This window comes from Rhinolophus hipposideros (genome assembly GCF_964194185.1).
Source record: "Rhinolophus hipposideros genome assembly, chromosome: 8".
Classification (NCBI taxonomy): Eukaryota; Metazoa; Chordata; class Mammalia; order Chiroptera; family Rhinolophidae; genus Rhinolophus; species Rhinolophus hipposideros.
Window position 1 is genome coordinate 74,020,352 of NC_138054.1, and position 20,998 is coordinate 74,041,349.

General features: G+C 56.7%; 1 protein-coding gene across 17 annotated transcripts in view; it reads left to right on the top strand.

Annotated features, from left to right (window-relative positions):
• Positions 1 to 1,991: 1,991 nt before the first annotated feature.
• ADGRB2 (adhesion G protein-coupled receptor B2) overlaps positions 1,992 to 20,998 on the top strand; it is a 36,646-nt gene continuing 17,639 nt past the window's right edge. For 4 of the 17 annotated variants that reach the window (XM_081057973.1, XM_081057972.1, XM_081057976.1 and 1 more), the window contains exons 1-3: positions 1,998 to 2,522; positions 9,433 to 10,243; positions 20,806 to 20,889. In XM_081057973.1, the coding sequence (XP_080914099.1) occupies positions 9,448 to 10,243; positions 20,806 to 20,889 (880 nt within the window). In that variant the 5' untranslated portion in view covers positions 1,998 to 2,522; positions 9,433 to 9,447. Of the gene's footprint in view, positions 2,523 to 5,526; positions 5,636 to 9,432; positions 10,244 to 20,805; positions 20,890 to 20,998 lie in introns of those variants that run through there. The other 13 variants (XM_081057977.1, XM_081057978.1, XM_081057967.1 and 10 more) reach the window with 8 other exon arrangements.

The following is a 20,998-nucleotide window of genomic DNA, read 5'->3' on the forward strand; positions in this document are numbered from 1 at the left end:
GGTCAAGAAGTCAGAGGGCTACCAAGGAACAGAGAAACAGACAAAATGCTGCTGTTTCTCTGGAGCCAGCCCTTCCCATTACCCCCATACCCACCTGGATCCTGAGGGGAAGGAGAGGACCTTAGGAATCCAGCTGCAACACATCTGCAAGAGACATGCCTGAGTTTCTCTGGGCTCTGGGTCTCTAGTATGCTAATGTCATGAATATTCATAAAGAAGAAAGCAGCTCCCTGAAAGAGTGGAAGGCGCTGAAGCTCTGGAGGACGGGGTCCTGGAGACTTCTGAGCGCCAGTCCTCATACCCTTATGGGTACCCCATGTCCCCATCATTCTCTCCACTTTTGCCCACCTCCTTGAGCCTCAACCCCAGCAACCCCATGGTCCCTCACAATGCCTAAGTGAGGAGGCAGGGATCCCCACTGCCCTTGGGGTAGCTCTCAACACATCATGCAGATGGCAAGGCTGCCTGGTTTGACTTTCACAGCAGGGGCTGAGCCTCCAAACCCAAGGACACACGGGCGGTGTTTGAGGGTAACCAGAAGAACCCGGGAGCCCTGCCTGCCAGTGCTAGGCCCAAGGCACAGGCCTCCTTGGGCTCCCACTGGGAAAGGAAAGGTGTCAGCCCTCCCTGCCTCATACAGCCTCATAAATTCCCTTAAGGTGACGGGTGAGATTCCTTCATCGCCCCTTATTACCTCCTTCCATTAAAGTCGATAATCTCTCACAATCACTCACAACAAATGTCATGGAGACTGCTGGAAGGGGGGAGGGACAGAGGGAAAGAAAAAGGGGCTTTTCTCTCTGCCTCTTCCTGGCACTGCCCTGGGGAGAGGTGGAGTCCTCTCATCCTGCCCCAGTCTCCAAGGCAACAGAACTTAAAGGGCTTCAGTGGAGAAGTGGGGTTGGGACTGAGTGGACTGGGGACTCCTTCCTCCTTAGGTTTGGCCCTTTCCTGGCTGGAGAACCTTCAAAAAGTAGGGTTTCTGAAATCCTATCCTCTCTGCAAAGCTGTCCCCCCACCACTGGCTCCTCCTTTGACCAGAGCCATCTGATTAACCTACTTGTCTTTGGCCGAAGTGGTGTGTCCCTGGTCAGCCCATCTTCTGATGGCAACATGCCCAGGCCACAAACTGCCCGACCAGGGCCCTGAGCCATGGGCATCTCCCTGGGTACCACCTTTATCATGTGGACTCTGGCCCAACCCAATTGTCCCTGGGCACAGTGCCAGGATGGGAGATGGGCGGGTCTGTATATTTCTGCTGCTTCTACACAGGCAGATGTAACATGGGGGCGCCCCTGGCACAGGGAAAGGCACTTGTGGGAATAGACAGGCACTCTGGAAAACATGTAACACACTGTACACGTGTAGCATCCCGGTGCCTAGGGACATGCAACATTGCAGAGTTGACACCAGAATATGCACCAAACATATCACACTGCAGTGTACATACGTGGCTCCTATATACAAGTGACCCACAGCACTCAGCACATATGTGGCACTTGTAAGCTTGCATGCAAATAGCATCCCTACCCACAGGATCCAGTAAGCACATGTTAACACACTGTGCATATGTGTAGCAGTTGCATGCACAGAGCCAGACAACATTGCAGTGAACACAAAAGGCACCTGTATGCATAAGCATATGCAAAGTTGAGCGCACATGAACGGCACCCGCATGCACAGAGATATGCAATTTGCAATGCACAAGATGACGGCAAATGCTTCAGTCCCCAGGGCGCCTGAGACCCTGGCCACAGGAGATGGCTTCTGGCCTAGGGTATCGCTGGAGGGGCGTCGCGGATCGCCTCATCCTGCGGTCCAGGAGACCGCGGGCGGGGCGGGGGCTTACCCGGGGCTTCTCCCGCGCCGGCGCCTGGGGCCCAGGGCAGGGAGGGGAGGGTGCGCTTGGCTTGGCTGGCGCAGCTCCCGCTTTAACAGGAGGCGGCGCGCGTCGCCCCCGCCCTCCGCCCCTTCTCCCGCGGCTCCTCGCGCCCGGCCCGGCGCGCGCCCCCTCCCGGGCCCGGCCCGCGCAGGCGCCGCGTCCCGCCTCGGCCGTCACTCGGCCCGGTGCGCGCTGCGGGCAGCGGCCGGAGCGGCCGGAGGAACCCGGTTTGGCGGTGGCGGCGGCGGCGGCGCTCAGAGACCGAGGAGGATGCGGCGCCGGGTTTTAGAGCCTGGGGCTGCGGCCGCCGCCCGCGAATAGGAGGCGGTGCACGACGCGGGTGGTGATCCAGGCGGGGGAGCCGGGAGCGAGGGGTGGGGGTGGGGGGGCGGCGCGGCGAGGAGGCGGCGGCAGGAGCCCGCGCCCGGCCGGGTGCCCGCCCGCCCGCCCGCCCGCCCGGTGCTGCTCCGCGACGCCTTTTCTGCACCCACCGCTCGGCGGAGCGGGAGCCTCGGCCCTCCGCGCGGCTGCCGCGAGCTGCCCCGCGCTCGGCCAGGCCCCCGCCTAGGGATGGCAAACTTGCGCCCCGTGGTCGCCTCCGCCAGCGCCGGCCCCCGCTCCTGCTGCTGACGGCGCCCAGGTGAGTGCTCGGCCCCAAATCCTCATCCAGCCCCGCACCGAGCTCTCCCTGCATGGTTTTGAGTTTCCGCACCAGCCCGGACTCGGGGCGCTCGCCTAGCCCATCTCTGCTGAATTCCCCCCCGCCTGAATTGACTTCGTTCGGCACCTACCCATTCTTATCTTTTTGGGAACTTCCAAGCCTGGGGCCGAGGCCCCCTTTATCCCTGGTGAGTCCCTTTTCTGTACCCCTCCCCCTTACCCATCTCTGCTAAAGCGCCCCCAGCCCCTGCCCAATCCTGACCCAGACCTTACCCCCATCGCTGTCTTGAGCCTCTCCCTATCTCAGCTTGGATCCGGGCCGTGCGGCCCCCACCTTCATTAAAGCCCCTCTCTCCAACCTGCAGCTCGACTGTGTCGCCCTCTTTAATCTCCTCTTCTCGTCTGGATGCCAGACCCTGCTCCTCGCCTCTACTTTATCTCTGCCCGGAGTCCTTCCTGTCCCCGTCCACGTCTGCCCATAGTTACTGCCTTTCCCCGCGCCGGTACCCGGACCATGCTACCCGTCTAATTTCTATCGCTATATCCCCCTCCCCCATATCTGTCCGGAGTCCCGCTATCCCTTGCCAATCTCTGCTTCAAGTCTCCTCCCCCTCAGCCGGGACTTGGGGCCGTGTCCCCCCTGTCTGCTCGGAGCCCCCACCTCTCTAGCCGGGATCTCGACTGGCCCCGCATCCCTGGCTCCCGTGTCCATCTTTGTCCGGAGTCTATCTGTCCAACCTCCATCCCTCTCCTCCCATCTCCAGGACATAGAGCCAGGCACCAAACACACTCTCCCGCAGCCCCGGGGGCTGGCATGATGGGCAGGGGAGGGCATTATAGGCTGTGAAGTTGGCGGCCACTCCCGCAGTCGGCTTGGTCTGAGGGAAGTCCTCCGCGCCGCGACGGGTGCAGAGCCGGCGAAGGGTCTGGTACTGGCGGGGGGAGGGGCTCCCGGGCGGTGAGATACTGCCCGCCTGCCCGCCTTCCCAGCTGCCGGCCGGGCCCCTGGGCGTCCTCTGGCGCCCCCTGCCCTCCGCCCTGTACCCGCCGCCCCTTTCCCTCCCGTGGGCAACCCCAGGTTTCCGCAGCCGGAGCAGCAGCGGTGGCTGCGGGACTGGCACTGGGAAGTCCCTTGGGAGAGGAGGTTGGTTGGCGAGGCTGAGTGCCCCCACGTGCTAGCCCTACCAGAACAGCCTTGGTGGTCAGACCATATGGGGGGGGGAGGATGGGGAGGATGGGGTGGAGGGAAGGGCTCATCCTAGCAGCAATTCTGGAACTCTTTGAGCCATCAGGCACAGACCAGCAGGACTGGCCCCTGGATTTGAGATGGTCTGATTTGGCTTGTTTGGGCTTGGGCAGGTATTCTCAGGGAGCCTCTGTCTACCCCAGGGCAGTCCCCACTAGGTGGGGGTGAGGGTGGAGGTGGGCTCTGTCTGGCTTGGGCCTAGGGTAGGCGGTAGGGAGTCCACCTGGCCCTGGGACAGAGCATGTATCTGGGGAAGTCGTGAGGGTCAGTGTGGACTCTGTACAGGGTCTGGTGGTGGTGGGAGCCTGAGGGAAGGTCTTCCCTGGATCAAGATTAACAGAGATTTCCCCCTTTTCTTCCCTTGTTTGCCTTCTCTTCTTCTCCTTCCCTCCCCCATCACTCTTTAGAAAGGAATAGGTCTAGCTTGGGGTGTGTGTGTGGTAGGCATTTCTATAACCCAAAGTGAGGTCCCAGCTGATCTCTGTCTCCCCCCCCCCATAAAGGAGCTGAGTAAGTAGTTAGGAACGCAGCTTTTGGTCAGATGACCTGCGTTCAAAAGTTGTGTGACCCAAGTGAGCTACATAGTCTTTCTGAGCCTCAGTTGGCCCTCTATAAAATGGGTCAATAATAACGGCCACATATATTTGCTGGGAGAATGAAATTGGATTATATATAGAGTGGCTGGCACCTAATAATGCTCAACAATGATAGGTGTGTTGGGCTGTTTGTCTTCAAGGCCCAGGTCAGGCCCGTATACACTCATAGTCCCAGAGGAGAAATGCAGAGCAGGTTCTAGTGACTTCACTACAACCCCTAGGATAATAAAGCCAGAAAATACTCAGCCCCCCAGAGTGGGTCCAGGGAGCCTGTGACTGTTAGTTTCCCCCCACCCTCAGCATCCCACTGGAGTGCTCTGGGATCACTTCTACTCAGAGGGGCACCAGTAAAAGCCAGACCAAGGTCTCTGAGGTCCTGGTTCAGGTGTAGAGGCTGGGAGGTGGGATAAGTACAGAGAAGAAGCCCAACTCAAAGTCCCCAAAGGCAGGTTGCCTGTTAGGGGGCCCACGTGGGAAATCAGTCACAGAGGAGCATATGGGGCACAGAGGAACCTCTTCCTTCCCCAGGAGGTCAGCCACCATCAGGTCTTTCCAGGGCAGTTACCGCTCCAGATCTCCAGATCAGAGTTAGGGGGCCACCTGGCCTAAGGGCCCCGAGAGTTTGAAAAACCTGGCTTTGGCGTGACTGGCTTGGTGAAAGGCAAGAGGGGACTCGGGGACTCGGAACCGTGAGGCCGTTCTGGGCTGGCAGTCTTCTGGGCAGTGTGGTGTCGTGGGTCCCACCAGGGAGTGGCAGCCTCCCAGCCTCCCTCTTGCCCTGGCAGCCCTGACATTGGGGAACAAAAGCTTTCCGTTCCTGTAGCAACGGCGGCTCCAGCTGCTGCAAAGTTCCGGGGAGGCGGGCCGAGGGCGGCTGAGTCACCGCCCCCTCCCCCGCCGCCCGCGCGGCACCGCCCGGGGGGTCTGGGGGCCGCCCCTCATCCCCCTCCTTATGGTGTTCTTGAGGCTCCCGGAGCCCCCCTTCCGGGACAGAGACACCCTCTCTGCTAGTCCGAGAGAGAGAGAGGGGCCGCCCTGGGGAGATCTCCTCCTCCCGGTCCTGCCCACCAGCTCCAGAGGCTGGACCGAGGCTGTGCACCCTCCTGGGTGCCAGAAGTCCGGGAACGGGGACCTAGAGGACCCCAATCCCCAGCAGGTGCGTGGGCAGGGGACCCTGAGGCCCCAACTGGGGGTCCTTGCCCGCAGGTTGGCCTGAGCTGGGCCCCGCAGCAAGCTCCGGGGAGATGGAGGGTGAGTGACGGCCAGGCGAATTGGAGCTGCCAGGTGGATAAACGCGACGGATGTGCGCACCGCCGCACCCCCTCCCCCACTTGCCGCCCCTCCCCCACCCGCTGCCCGAGCTCCCAGCTCCCCACCGCGCAGCACCCCTCATCCCGGCCCGGTGGCGGATAGGGGTCAATTCCGGGGATCCCTGGAGACCCAGCCCTGGCCTTGAGTTGCCACCTCACCGCCTCCCACCCCATAGTCTTGTCCTGGCCTTCTAGCCAATGCGAAAACCTCCGATTCCCACTTTGGTTCAGAAGGGAAGCCAGAGGCTGGGCGGACCTGTGGGTTCTGGGAGGAAGGGGGCCTGGGGGTGCTTGGGCAGAGGGTGAGACTTCCAGGTTTAATGGGAGGAAGGGGGCCTGGGGGTGCTTGGGCAGAGGGTGAGACTTCCAGGTTTGCTGGGAGGAAGCAGGTATGCAGTGAAGGTAGCGGGAGGAGAGGGAGGTGCTGGTCCCTGAGACTGAGATTACCCTCTCCAGCAACTCACCCATCTCAGCCCAGTGAGGTCCTGAGGGAAGTGGCCTTTTGATTATCCTCTCCATTAACCTCCTGACCCAGGAAGTTCTTCCTCAGAGCTGACCTCCGTGTCTCTGCTCTAGCTGTTGTGCACGGCAGGTTTGTGGGCTTACTGGGCTTGGAGGTGGCAAAGCCACTCTTGTGGTTCAACCCAAAGAGTCTTCCCAGGGACAGCAGTTGACCTCAGCAGGAAAAAAGGGAGAGTTTGTGAGTTTCTGGTAAGAGGAAGGGGAGGAGGGAAAGGGAACTTGTGAGCCCTCTCCCTGTGCCAGGCTCTGTGCCGGGAACTAACTGGGAAGCTGAATGAGGAGGATGCAATCCTGAGGGCAGGGATCATGGTCTCTGATCCAAAGTGGGAAACTGAGGCTCAGGGAGGTCAATCATGACTAATAACAACTTAGGCTGACTGAGAGGCAAAGATCCTTCTAGGTCTCTTCCCAGGGGAGGCTCTCTCTGACCTGGCTTGGAATTGGGCTCCTTGCCTTATTTTGTGGGTAGGGAGTGATACAAAGAGGGGCCCCTAAAAGGTCTGTGTCACAGCAGGAACAGTGAGGGTTATACCCAGAGTGAAATTGAAGAATTGGTGTGAAGCGGGTAGCTGAAGGAGACTGAGTGGAGGAAGGGTTGGGCAGGTTTTAGAGGTGGCTCAGTTCTGGAGAAGCCAGGCTGTAGCTCTGAAGGATGTGGACCTAGTGCTTCTTGATGGGTCAGGGCTCTGGAGTAGGGGCAATGGAGGCCCAGGAGGTGGGGGGTCTGAGCCCCCAGCTTCAGGGACGCAAAGGAAAGAGCAGCAGATCAGATCCTGCCTGACCCTTAGCTGTCATACGCTGAGCCTGAGAGAACCAAATACCTGTGTGTGTTCAGAGAGTACATTTGCATCTCTGCCTATGTGAACAAGCATCTGGCTCTTTATACCTTTGTACATGTGAGTGTGCACAATCCTGTGCACCTGTGAGATTACACATCCGCGGTCCACACTCATCTATGTGCACGTGTATGTGTTCACACGCAGAATGCCTGTGATCGCCTGTCTAAACATGCATCTGTGCATACATGCTTTTGTGTACATGCCTGCAGGGCACAGGGATGTTCAAGCCCACATGTGTCGGTGTCTGTGTGGGGAGATTCCCCGCCTGCTCTAAGTGGGGGAGGCGAGGCCAGTTATAATGAGCTCCCACCTCCCCTCCACCGAGCCCCAGCCATGGCCTGAATTTTGCAGCCTGCTTAAAAATAATTGGGGGCAGCAAGGGGATTGGATGTCACTCATCATCAGCCGCTGCCTTTGCTGGTGCTGCAGCAGGCTGGGCAGGGTGAACAGTTTGGGATAGGCATGATGTGGGGCGGGGAAGGCCAGGATCCCTTTTTCAGCTCTGGGGGGACAGTGGAGGCACAGCCTGTTCTGCCATCTGTTGAATAAACTCCAGGTGGGTCTTTGGAGGAGGGTGGGGTGGCTCCTCCCCAGTAAATGGGGCTGTCTTGAACTTGCTTCCCTCTATTTCTCTCTCATCCCCCTGTGGTTGGGGAGGGGCAAGTGCTTGTTTGTGGTGAGGCCCTGAGCCTGGCTCAGAGTTGCAGCATGTGGTAGCTGGGACAGTGAGGAGCTCTGTGGATGCTGCACAGGGATTGGAATTCTGGGGTTTTAATTCCTGTGCTGGCTGCCCCCCTCCCCCCGCCCCACCTCTGGCCACTCTTTAGACTTCTGAAAAGCCAAGAGAAATCTGTCCTTGGGAGCAGCTTTGTCTTGGGAAAATCTAGCCATATCTGTGCATTTTCCTATGTTTGTAATTCAGTACCCAGAGCTAATGGCTTGTCCATTGGTCCTGAAGTCTGAGCAAGGAAAGGGATGGACCATATTGGTGGATGAGAGAGATACTTACTCTGGGGCCTCAGATCCTGGACTCCATCCATTCCCAGCTCGGCCACTCTTGTGTGATCTTGAGCAGGTTTCCTCCCCTCTCCGAGCCTCATCTTTTTTCCTCTAATGTGGAACAACCAGGCTCTAGGGGCCCATTCAGGTCTGCGAGCTATGCTGTGGGCATGGAGGAAGGAGGCAGTGTGGATGGCTTTGGGGGCAGGGCTGGAAGTGGGGCTGAGCCAGCCCAGGCACCAGGCTCTGTTTTCTGGACAGCTGGAATAGAGAGGCTGGGCAGGCTCTGGGTGGAGGTTCTCTCCTGGCAGGTGGAAGGGCACCTGTAGGGGCCCCGCCAACCAGCCCTTGTCCACTTTGGCCTAACTGCCCTGTGTGTATGTTAGGGTTGGGCTTGGGCCTTGTTGCCCTTCCACACCTAGAGGACATTCACACCTGCTGGGAGCTCAGCTTAGGGCAGCATTTTGAGGGGAAGGTGGAAATCAGTGAACTCTGGTCCTTCACTCTTAGGTGCTTGAATACTTATGAAATGCATGAACCAGCCCTGGGGGGATAGCAAGGGACAGAGGTCATGACTGGTGGTGTGGACTTTCAGGCCAGGGCTATGGGCGCTAACAGCAGGGAGATGGCATGGTGGCCTCACTGGGGGTAGCAGGCTCTGAGCCAGGTCTTGGATGGTAGCCCCAGGGTGGGTGGGGAAGAGGGGTTTGAGGAGAATTACTGCACCCACTTTGCAGATGCCTTTCCCACTTGTTTCCACTAGGAAATCCACCACAGTGATACTCTTGACGTTCATACTCGCGATGCTCTCCCATGGCATGGCTCAGGTTGTGTGCAGTCCCTGGCGCACTGGCGCTAATGCCTCCCCTTTCTCTCCCACTCAGTAAAGCAAGTGAGTGAGAATGACATTGTTCTGGGAATAACCTTGAATCGCTCTGAGTTATAAAAAAGCAAATCGTTGTCAAACATCGCTGCTTTGACAATTACTGTTGGATTACGCATGACACGCCTCACAGCTGATCACGACACACTGCGACTGAGATCAACTGTGCTGGAGAACACAAGTTGGGTGGTGGGGATGGGACTGGATCTGAATGTCAAGCTGAGAAGCATGTGGTTGATGGGACTATAGGATTATAGTAACAACAAAAACAACAACAGCAACAAATGTTTCTTAAGGGCTTGTAAGATTCCAGGCACTCTCCCAACTGCTTTCATTCTACAGGTAAGGAAACTGAGGCTCAGAGAGGTCAAGTCCCTTGTCTAAGGTCACACAGGAGGTCTTAACCATGAGGCCCACTATCTGCAGCTAGCCACAGGAGGTTCAGAGCCCATGCTGGCTGTGCCTGGGACCACTGACCACTGTCTCTCTCCACAGGGCAAGGGACATAGGATGACCCCAGCCTGTCCCCTCTTACTATCTGTGATTCTGTCCCTGCACCTGGCCACCGCCTTCGACCCTGACCCCAGTGCCTGCTCCGCCCTGGCCTCGGGCGTACTCTACGGGGCCTTCTCGCTGCAGGACCTCTTTCCTACCATCGCCTCAGGCTGCTCCTGGACCCTGGAGAACCCTGACCCCACTAAGTACTCCCTCTACCTGCGCTTCAACCGCCAGGAGGAAGTGTGTGCCCACTTTGCCCCTCGCCTGCTGCCTCTGGACCACTACCTGGTCAACTTTACCTGTCTGCGGCCTAGCCTGGAGGAAGCAGGGGCCCAGGTGGAGTCGCAGGTGGGGCGGCCAGAGGAGGAGGAGGCAGCAGCAGGGTTGGAGCTGTGCGGCGGCTCAGGCCCCTTTACCTTCCTGCACTTTGACAAGAACTTCGTGCAGCTGTGCCTGTCAGCTGAGCCCTCGGAGGCTCGGCGCCTGCTGGCACCCGCGGCCCTGGCCTTCCGCTTTGTCGAGGTCTTGCTCATCAACAACAACAACTCCAGCCAGTTCACCTGTGGTGTGCTCTGCCGCTGGAGTGAGGAGTGTGGCCGCGCTGCTGGCAGGGCCTGTGGCTTTGCCCAGCCGGGCTGCAGCTGCCCTGGTGAGGCGGGGACCAGTCCTGCCACCACCACGCCTCCAGGTCCCCCTGCCGCCCACACTCTGTCCAATGCCCTGGTGCCTGGGGGTCCAGCCCCACCTGCTGAGGCTGATTTGCACTCGGAGAGCAGCAATGACCTGTTCACAACTGAGATGAGATATGGTGAGTCTGAGCAGCACCCGAGTGGGGTGTGTGTGTCCCGGGGCCTGAGGGTGTCTGCTGGTGCCCATCTTGGCAGATCCCGGGGCCGTTCATATAGTCATTCATTCATGTCATCTGTGTCCAGCCTTGTCCAGATGTTGGGGTCAGCAAAATGGATTGGGGTCAGGCCTCCCTCTTGAAGAATTTGCAGTTTAGGTGGATGAGTGGGGGCACTGATGAGACAACACAGCATGATAAACCCAGGGAGGGGTTCCCCTAATGGTCCAGTCAGGAAAGGCTTCCTGAAGGAAGTGATACAGGAGCAGAAATCTGAAGGACAAGTGGAAGTGAGCCAAGCCCAAGGAGTGATGAGGGCTTTCCAGGCAGAGGGAGCAGAGTGTACAAAGGCCCAAAGCTGGGAGTGATTGTGGCAGGCCCTGGCACTGCAAACTGACAAGTTTGCCTGGATGCTGGAGTAGGCAGGGAGCAGGGACGTGTTCCTGCCCACATGGGTCACTGATTTTTGGCAATGGCCCCAGGGTCAAGGCAAAGGGAGGAGCAGAAAAATGTCCCTGGGTGAAGAGATTCGAGGCTGCCTTGGAGGGCTGGGCTGGCTCAGCTCCCAGGGTCCCTTGCCTCCCCTTTCTGGGCCCGTGTCTTCTGGGACCAAGGCTGCCAGCTGCTGACTGGGCAAAAGCTCTGCGAGTCCTTGAGTCCTGCCTGCTCCTGCTCCCACCCCAGCTCCCTTCTGCCATCCTGCCTTCATGCCACTTTGGGGCCCTAAACCCCTCAGCTGGATCCTGCGTGCCTGCTAAACAGTGCCGGGGACCAGCCAGGGGCCTGGCACAGACTGGCTGGGAGGAAGGCAGATCTGGGATCTGGGCCTCAGCTCTGGTACGAACAGGTAGCTCCTGCCCTTCTCTGGCCTCAGTTTCTCCCTTTGGGATAACAGGTGTTGGCTGGGCATCCTGAGGATGTCACGCAGGGATGTAAGTCAGAAGTGGCATCTAGAGCTGACTGAGAGAGAATTACAAGGAGCCGTGGGGTTCCGGGGGCAGGGGGCTGCTGGGAGTCCTGGAGTATGTTCTGTCCCCATCCCTGCTTTAGAGACCAGAACCCTGGAGTTGGGTACTGCCTTCGACTGTTACCTTGAGTGGACTCCTCACCTTTTTAAAATTTTTTATTTTTCCCCCACCTTTTTTGTCATCAGTTTCTTGTCTATAAAATGGGGAGATACCCCTGAATTAACGAGAGAGGGTGTTTATCACGACAATAATCTCTCCCAGTGCTTTGGGGGAGGGGCTTCTCAGCCTCCCCCATGAGACATCTGGCATCATACCCAACCATGGCAAGTGCCCAGTGGCCTTGCTCTGGCGTCTCCCCTAGGCCAGCCTGGCCTTTTAACAGCAGTCAATGAAGCCGTCCCAGTGACAACGAGGCCGTGGGCAGGTTACAGGCCCTGGAGGCTGGCCTGGGATTTAGTGCCTGCAGGAAGAAATTGAATTTTGCTTCTTTGTCGAACATCTGCGGAGAGTGCCAGGCGTATATCAGGAGGTTTATGACTCTTCCTGCCTGGCTGCCACTGCCTGCCACTCTGTGAGGGCCTCCCCAATTGTGCTCAGCAGAGAGTGGGTTTTTTTGTCTGGCTTTCCCTGTGGTCCATTGGCCCAGTGGTCCGCAGTGGATAGAGCAAGGCTCTGCCCTCCTGGGCAGGCACCATCTGGGCAGGCTGCCATGTGGAGCACAGAGCCAGGAGCAGCCAGCCCAGCTTGGTTGAAGCCGGAAGCAGGAGTTGGTTGGTAGCTGGGATGTCTCTGGACATCAGAGAGGACCGATGACGAGAAGGGTACCATCGTCCCCACCATCATCAGCCTCTGGGACTGAGCATGAGTGGAGATTGGACACTGATTGTTCTTGGACATGAGGCCTGGTATCATTTCTAAGCAGAGAGCCTTGGGATCCCAGCCTGACCTCGGTTCATGCCCCTTGTCCTGCTTGGCATGTTTCCAGGCTGCTCTATGGGCTTGCCTGTAGGAGGACCTCTGTGGGGAGCTGCGGGGCGGGGGATGGGGTGGTGGGACATCAGCCATCCTAAGTGGGCTCACATGGCACACTGGGGCCCAGAGCTGGGCTGGCACAGCCCCTTCCTCTCCCCTGGCAGGCAAGAGACTCTCTCTCTGCCACCTACTCTCTTCTGCCCAACCTCTCTGGGACAACACTCAGTTCGTTCTATGTGGCAGGGAGTGTCTGAGGGCCAGTGGCATCATGAAGGCCCAGGACACTCTATGCTTGATGGCAGCACCACCTTTGCCAAGCTCTTGTCCTCACCTACATGCTTCTCTTCATCTCCTCCCCACTGGGCCAACAGGAGACCTGGCTGGCACATGGAGCTGCCAGACTGAGAACAAGATTGTTGGGGATGGTGGTGAACAGGAAGAATGAGACCCTCCTCCTGGCTCCTCTGCCAGGCACTGGGGCAGGGAGCTGTGCTCACCTTCTATGAGACACCCTGAGTAGGATCATTGGCAAGGCCAGGTGGGATGGGGCTGGTTGGTACTGGAAGAGCGATGAGGCAGGGAACTGGTGGGCAGTGGCAGAGCGGAGTACCTGGGCCGGCCTCAGAGCTGAGTGCGTTTGACAAGAGGGTACAGGCGCCTGTTAATTTCACGCAAACTGCCTTTGATAGATCTCTTGTTATTTTTGGTGAGTTGAGCCATAAATTTGTGCCATCTTGCTGCCGCAATCTGTTAAGTAGGGGGAGAGGAAGAAAGGAAAGACAGGCAGGAAGGAGCTCAGTGGAGGACTGGCACGGAGGCTGGTTGAGGCCGGGGCAGGCAGAGCCTAGTTCCTGGGGGCTGGCCCCTGACCTATAGTTCCTGCCCACTGACCCACCAATCAGGAGGCACCAGCCAGTGGGGATGGCTGTGCAGAGTGACACCTGGGAAAAAGTGTCTTTCATTCTTGCGATTGCCCCCCCTCCTTCTGCTATACTCCCCGCCTCCCATCACAGGCCCTGTCCCACCCTTGGCTGGTTGCTGCTAGTCCACCCTCCCCATCATCCAGGCTCCATTCCTGAGTCATGGCCACCAGGTAAGCCTGCGGACCCCTCAGTGTTGGGCCTGGGAGGCAAGAGTAAGTTAAAATCTCTACTCTGCCACTGCTGCTGTGTGACTTGGACAAGGTGCTGCCAATTGGGGCCTCAGGACCCCCAGTTCTCTGTGTGTTACTTCCCTGATCCAGCCCCCAGTGACTCCCCATTGTGGCCCAAATTCCTCAGTTTGGCATTCCAGCCCCAGCCTGGACCCAGCTGCCACCTGCTTTTCAGCCTTCCCTCTAATTCTCTCCTACCCTTTCAACTGTGGCCCCGGAACCGCCTGCTTTCTGGCCTCCTTGCCTTTTCTTAGGCTGTTTCTCTCACCTGGAATGCCCTTTGCCCTTGGCTATCCAGAACTTCTGCACCCTTCTAAGCCCTGCCTGGGAACTGCCCAGCCCAGTCCTAGATTGGCGTTTCTTTTTTCAGCACTCAGGCCCTGCTGTCTTCTTTTGGCCAGCCTGGTGGCAGGAAGTGGGGCCCTACCTGCCTGTTTGGGGCTCTCTCTGGGTGGGGTGGAGGAAGATCTAGCACATACAGTGCATTTCCTGGAAGATCCTTCTAGCCCCATCACCACCAAGGTGTGAGAAGGCAGTCTAAGTCTAAAGAAGGTGATTCTGAGTTGGGTTTTGAGGAGTGAATAGGAATTCACTGGCCTGTGAAATTTTTCGTTAAATTGAATCGCTTTTACCCCCTCCTTCCGCCTCCCCCACCGCCGCAACTACAGTTCAAGCCGTTGTTTCTTAGTCTAGTTGTGTAGGACACAGCTCCCTGGCCCATGCTGGTATTATGAGCCTTCAGTTGCCGGTCAGCTGCTCACGGCAGCTCTCTCTGGCTGCCGGCCACTTATGCTGGCCACTGGCCGCTCCTGGCAGCACATAGCAGCACACAGCAGCCCGTAGCAGCTCACGCCAACCTCCGGTTGCTCACCGCAGCCCAGCTCCAGGGAGAGCCGTTGTTCACAATCTTAGTTGTAGAGGGTGCAGCTCACTGGCCCACGTGGGAATCGAACCAGTGACCTCGGTATCAGGAGCACGGCACTCCAACCACCCGAGCCACCAGGCTGGCCCCTTGAATCGCTTTTAATATTTATTATATTAAAAAGAAATTCCATATCATAAATGGAAAAATTGTATCACTTATCTGAAATAGAAGATAACCAAAGACAACCACAGTGAAAACAAAACGTTATTAAATTCTAGCCAAATGCTCCTCTCCTCTCAGTTTGTTAGATAGAGAAATCGGCCTTTGCTGGGGAGGTGTTAAAGGTGATAAAGTCACAGAGGCTTTATCTTTCATGCATTTGGAAGGATTAAATGTAAGTGACCATAGAATTCATCATCTAAACTGGGATATTTTGGGGTTATAAAGGCAGAGAGGGAGTACTATTAATTACATTGGAGCGATAGTTGCATCCCGAGTATCCCAGGCAGATTGGCAAATAGTCACCCTGATTAGAAGAGACATGGAAAGGGGATAACTTCCTCTGTCAATGACCCAATGTTATTTAATGGCACGTTTGTGAGCCACCCTCCCCCCATCATCTCCTACTGCATACTTTGGGAAACCCCGTAGGAGAAGAGGCTTTGGAGGCAGAGGAAACAGCTTATGCCAGGGTGTAGAGGTGTGAACATGCCGGATACAGGGGAGATATGGCAGACTGGTGTTACTGGACAGTAGCCCTGGTGCTGGGAGACAGAGCCAAGGCTCTGACTGCCGTCACCAAACACTGGGACCTCGCCCTGTTGGCCGAAGGCTTTAAGTGAGGTAGCAAGAAGTTGGGCGTCATGTGGGAGGCAGGGTGAGTCAAACATGGTCCCTGCTCTCAAGGAGCTCCTGGCTACATGGGGGTGGTGGCAGGGACCCAGCTAGCTTTGTTGGGAGGCTGGGCAGTTAGACTGGCGGATTGGGGGAGAAGTTATCTTCTTCTGGGTTTCTGGTCTCTCATAAGGCCAGTTGCACTGGACTGCAGATGCAGGGCCTGGAGGTTTCAGAAACTACCTCCCTCTGTCCCTGCACCCCTGGAATTCTGATGCACTATGGGGTACAAGAAGCACTGCTGGGGCCGGGGAACCACGTGTTAAGGGGATCAGTTGGTCCTTACTCAGGACTCTGGGGCCAGCCTCAGGGAGGATGCAGAAAGCCTAACTGAGGGAGGACTGCTTTGTAAATCACACCACTCTCTTCCATGGAAGTGATGATTATCATGGTTATTTTTAACACATTCCCAACAACGGACGCTGAGGAGGCTGGACTGTGTGGAGTTTGGGGAGCAGGGTCTGCAGCCCTGCTCAAATGGCAGAGAACCTGTGCCAACTCTGCCTACCAGTGCCAGGGTGAGACAAGAGTGGCCCCTGTGTGGCTGAGTATACGAACCCTCAGGGATGTCTGGCCTATGTTTGCTCAATGCCTGTCTGTGTCTGGCTGCTCAGAGCTAGGTCCTCAGTGCAAGAGGGGAGAGGGAGATTAAGACCCTTCCTTGGGGCTTACAAGAGGGATGAGCCCAGGATATTCACAGCTGTAGCAGGAGGCAGCCTGGGGTCTAAGCCACAGAAGACGGGACAGGCATACCTAAAACCCTGTGTAGTCAGCCTAGGAAGACTTCCTGGAGGAGGTGGCATTTGACATGTAGAAGATGTTGGCAGATTGATTTTAATTCTCACAGTAAACCTGTGGTAAGAAGTGTCACCTTTATTTTCAGTTGAAGATTTTTAAGCTCAGAGACATGAGGCGCACAAAGGCACCCCCAAGGGCACACAGCAAGACTGTGGCAGAGTTGGGAATCAAACCTACATCTACCTGGTTCCCGAAACTATGCCCTTCCCACTTTCCACATGGCCTCACAGTGTGCTTGGCTGCTTGGTGGAGAGGGGAGAACAGGACTGGACAGGTCAGCAGGATCTGGAGCATGCCACTCTCAGAGGCTGACATTGTGGCTGGAGCAACGGAGAGCCACTGAAGTTGCCTGAGCAGGGGAGTGTGTGTGTCGAGCCCGTCTCCCACAGTCACTTCGGAGGCTGCAGAGGAGAATCAGGCTTGCCTTGGAAGACAGGGAGTAGATGCACAAAGGATCAATTAGAAACAGGACAATAGAAGCAAGTCTGAGGGCCTTTGGTGGGACGAGGGAGTGACTTGGGAGTCCCAGGGGAATTAGGAAGGGCATTTCTGAGGTGATCCAAGTTGAGTTGCATTTTGTAAGAGCAAGTGCAGTTCAGTGGAAAGAGCAGTGGCCTCAGAAGTCAGGCAGGCCTGGGTGTGACTCTCCATCAGCCTCTCTCCAATGTGAGAACTTGGAGCCTCGTGTCTCACTAGGAAATGGGAAATCCTGTCCAAATGAGGATGAAATGAGGTGATGTGGAATGCATAGTGTAGACTGGCAGGTAGCATTTGTGTTGTAAGTGTTGCCTTATTCAAAATAAAACAGAACTCTTCAACGGTGGTTAGGAATTCAGCAGGGAAGCCTGTCCCAGGCAGCAGGTCTGTCTGAGCCCATGTCTGTCGGGTAGACTGTAGGCCTGCGAGTATCAGACCCCCGCTCCAACAAGCCCTCCAGCTCACTGGGAGGGTGGTGGCACTCACAGCCCTTCCTGGACCCTCTTGTCCTCTTGGCTCACCTTCTTCTCAGATTCCCTCTGTTCTGGGCCTGGAGCTGGCTGGGGCCCGCACTGGGTAGATGCTGAATAAACATTTGTTTGTGTAGATGACACCTCTGGTTTTACCTGTTTTCTTTCCCCTTCAGGGAGAACTGGCTTTCACATGTGGGGGAGATAAATTGCTGGCCACTCCTCTGAGGGAGGTGGGGGCGAAAATGGAGGGGAGGGCAGTCAGTGTGTGTGGCCTTGGGCTTATTCCTTCCCCTCTCTGGCCCAGCCCAGGACGCTAGGAAAGGGACCTGGGGCATGTTCTGATTTTTAATTGGGGGTGTTTTGGAAACCAGGGACATCACCTCTGGTTATATTGTTGGGTTGGTCCATAAACGGCTGGTGAGCAGTTAGTAGAAGACATGGAGAGCTCAGGAAACAGTGTGAGTCCACGACAAGCAAGTCAGGCTGGCCTGTCACATGTCCCTGTTTGATGGGCTTACTGGATGCCAGGCTGGTGTGTGTGTGGGGGGGTGTTGTCACAGAGATGAAGATGGTCAGGATGCCAAAACAGGAGTTGGATGAGGGGACTCATGGCTGGATTTGCAACGGGTCGAAGGCATCTCTAGAATGTTTATTAATAAAGGGTGTCACGTTCATTAATAAATTGGTGGAGGGCTGCCAGGCAGAGTTGATACTCAAGATATGAACAACTGTTTCCAGTGACCCTGATGGGCTGGGGTGGAGGTGGGGGAAAGATGGGATCAGTGTGTTCGTTGGTGTTTATTGATATTTCCCTGGACCAGATTCTGTGCTGTGTTCACTGCAGTCAGGGAGAGGGTTCTCACACAGCCTTCCTTCAAAGGGCTCATGGGTGAGGGGAAGTTCAGACAGAAGATGGAATCATCTGTGATGAGAGGGCACACAGAAGAGGGGGCAGCCAATTCTGCCTCGAGAGCAGGGGAATAAGGAAAACTTCACAGATGAGAGGTCATTTGAGGTGGGTTTTAAAGGTCAAGTAGGAGTTTTCCAGGGAAAGAAGGTGGGGAACAAACAGGTAGAGGTTTGAGAGGAGATGACGATCCTATTTTGGACATGCTAAGTTTGTCAGGAGACCTGTTCAGGAGGCAGGATGCTAGGTAGATGTGAAGGGGAGGTACTCTGGATAATGACTTGGGAGCAGCCATTCAGAGGGGATTGATTAAGCCTGGGGGAGGGGTGCAGAGTATGCAGTGAAACCTGGACAAAGCATGAATGCTGGAAGAAGCAGGAAGATAGACCAGTCAGGGAACCTGGGACTGAGGAGCCAGAGAGGCAGGAGGAAAGCAGGAGAGTCAGGGAGGAGTGTGTTTCAAGACAGGAAGAGTCAACAAGGTCAAATGCTGCTGAGTGAAACGAGGCCTGCAAAGTGTCTATAGGATTTAGCAGCAAGGAGGGTGTTAATGACTTTGTCAAGAATGGTTTCAGTAGAAAGATGTGGTCAGGAGCCCGACAGCAATGGATTACCAGGTGAGGTGACATTTGAGTCAGGACATGAGTGGCAGGTGAGAAACTCGAGTGCCAGCTGTGGACCATTCATTGATGGTGAAGAGAAGGAAGCCAGAGGGCAGTAGCCAGAGGAAGAAAGAGGGTCAAAAGAGGGCTCCCCCCGGAATGCAGAAGGCCTGGATACATTCAGGAGCTATGTGATGAGGAGAGAAAATGCTGACGGGAGAGGGGGTAATGGATGGTACCCTCCAGAGAAGAGGGGGCGTGGGCTGCAGGACCAGGCTGAGGGGCTGGCCTTTTTGAGAAGGGCTGCAGGAAAGTTAGGAGTTGGAAGTGTGGAGCAAGAAGCTGGGGGGCTCCCGTGTCATAGCTTCTGCTTTTTCTGTAAAGGAGCTTGTTGCAGAGGGAGTAGGTGGAGATAGACTTAAGTAGAGAGAGGTCAAGGTCTGGCATAGCTAGCCGAGGTGGGGAATGGAGAAGGCAGGAGCCCAGAAAGGCTGCTGAGAAGTCCGGGCACCCAGCGGATGTGCAGCCCTGAATCTGTCATGGTGCCAGCTGGCACAACTGTAGATTTCTTCAGCAGCCTGGGGGTGGGCGTGGAGAAAGCAGCTTGTCACAAGGATCCAGGGCGGGGAACTGGCTGAGCGGGTGTGGTGGAAGGGTTGGGTGAGCAGATTGAGGAGCTGGCAGGCGTGGCACTAATACCTTGGTGGTCCTGATGGAGGCAGGGCCCAAAGTGAGGCCAGGAGGGACCAAAGATGCTGTTCAAAGGGAGGGGGCCCAGGGGCTGAGGGGTGGCATGTGAGGGTGCAGAAGGGGTGGAGGCTGTGAGGGGAGGGGAGATGGTAAAAATACACGACAGTTCCTGCCTTCTGAGCATTTGCCACGTGCCAAACAAGGTGCTAAGGGCGTCATGACCTACTGTCACGGAGTCCTTGTGTCAGACTTTGAGTTAGGGGGTATTCAAGTATTGTTTCATAGAGGTAAAAATAGGATCAGAGAGGCAAAGACACTTGCCCAGGGTCACACAGGTGGTCAATGTCCTCGTCCCAGTTGGGGTCCAGGGTTGCCTGACCAAAGATGTCCTGGGGGTCCAGGTTTCAGAGATGGTGGAGAAGTTCTGGGGATGATATAGAGCAGATCCTGGTCCTGGTGGCCAGAGTTGATGAGACTAGAAGCTGGGCTGAGTGGCAGTTGAAGGCCCCCTGGATAGCTGGTTTCCTCAGGGTGGCCACTCTTCATGCCTTGTCAGGAAGAGCTTTCTCTCCAGTGCAGAGCCTGGACTGGGCAGCAGGGGGCAGGAAGAGTACAACCCTCTTGGGTTCCTTCAGAGTGCCTGTGCTGTGCTAACCTGGCTTTTAGAAATAGGAGAGGCCCCGGGGAGAGGGAGCAGAGTACCTACTAGTCTGGGGACAGCATGGGCTGAACCCTGTCTTCCAATGCTGTTCCAGTCCCACCTGCCCAGCAGCCTCTACATGAGCTGGGTCTTTCCCCTCTGCACTCACATCTGCCCCCATCCCTGCTACCCAGCCCGTGGGAGAGGGTGTGGATGAGCTCACGTCTGGGCAGGAGGGGCGGGCTTTGGAGAATGGGAGCTCCCAGCCTCTCCTCCAGCAGTGCTTCCAAGGCCTAGAGCAGACACATACGTGAGAGCAGCCAAGAGCCCCATGAAGCTGAGGCCTAGGCAGCAGTGCCTCCTGGAGTACCTGCTGTTCTCCTGGCTATAGGGTCAGTGGGGAGGAGGGTCTGCTGGCTGTAGGCACCTGCCCGAGGCCCTTGGGTCTCAGAGGAATGGCATTCTACCTGCACTACCAGGTCACAGTCCAGTGCTGCCTGGGGAGCTGAATCTGGGCCCAAGACCCAGCCCCTGGCTTGGCAGGGATCGTGTCCTGGAGGCAGGCTTGGGGGATGGTCACGGATGGCCGGCATGGCTGTTAGCCCTAGGAGTCAGCTCTCTGAGGGGAAAGAGCCAGGGCTTCAGGCCCATGAAGCTGTGTCATCTTGGACAAGTCACTTCCCCCTTCTAGTTCTCAGTTTCCTCATCTTTAAACAGAGATGGTGGTCCCTGCTTCCCAGGGGAGGATCAAAGGAGATAGGTTGGTGACAGCACTTGGCGCAGAAACCTCTCAGAACTCATTAATATGAGTTGCCGCTTCTCTCCAGTCTCCCCTAGTCTGGCTGAAGCAAGAGGAGGAAAGGATGGTTGTGAGGCTGTGAGTCCTGCGTGGCCTTCTGTGCCTCAGTTTCCTTATCTGTAAAATGGTGGTCGTGGGGTAGGGGGCAGGACGTGATGCCCTCTCAGCATCACCTGCAGTTGGTTCCAGACCCTCCGTCTGAGGGCAAGCGAGGTTGCCCTCTCCCTGCCACTATGGCAGGACAGAGCTGGCCCTGGCTGAGCCCCTGCCACCACCTCCGTGTTCCAGGTGAGGAGCCGGAAGAGGAACCGAAGGTGAAAACCCAGTGGCCAAGGTCTGCCGATGAGCCTGGGGTATACCTGGCGCAGACAGGTAACTCGGGCCCGCCTCCCTTCCTCTGTGGCGGAGGCCCGTGTGGTATCTGGTGGCATGTGTGTTTGGCGTGTGTCTATGCCCATCTGTGTGTACGTCCTGGAGTTCA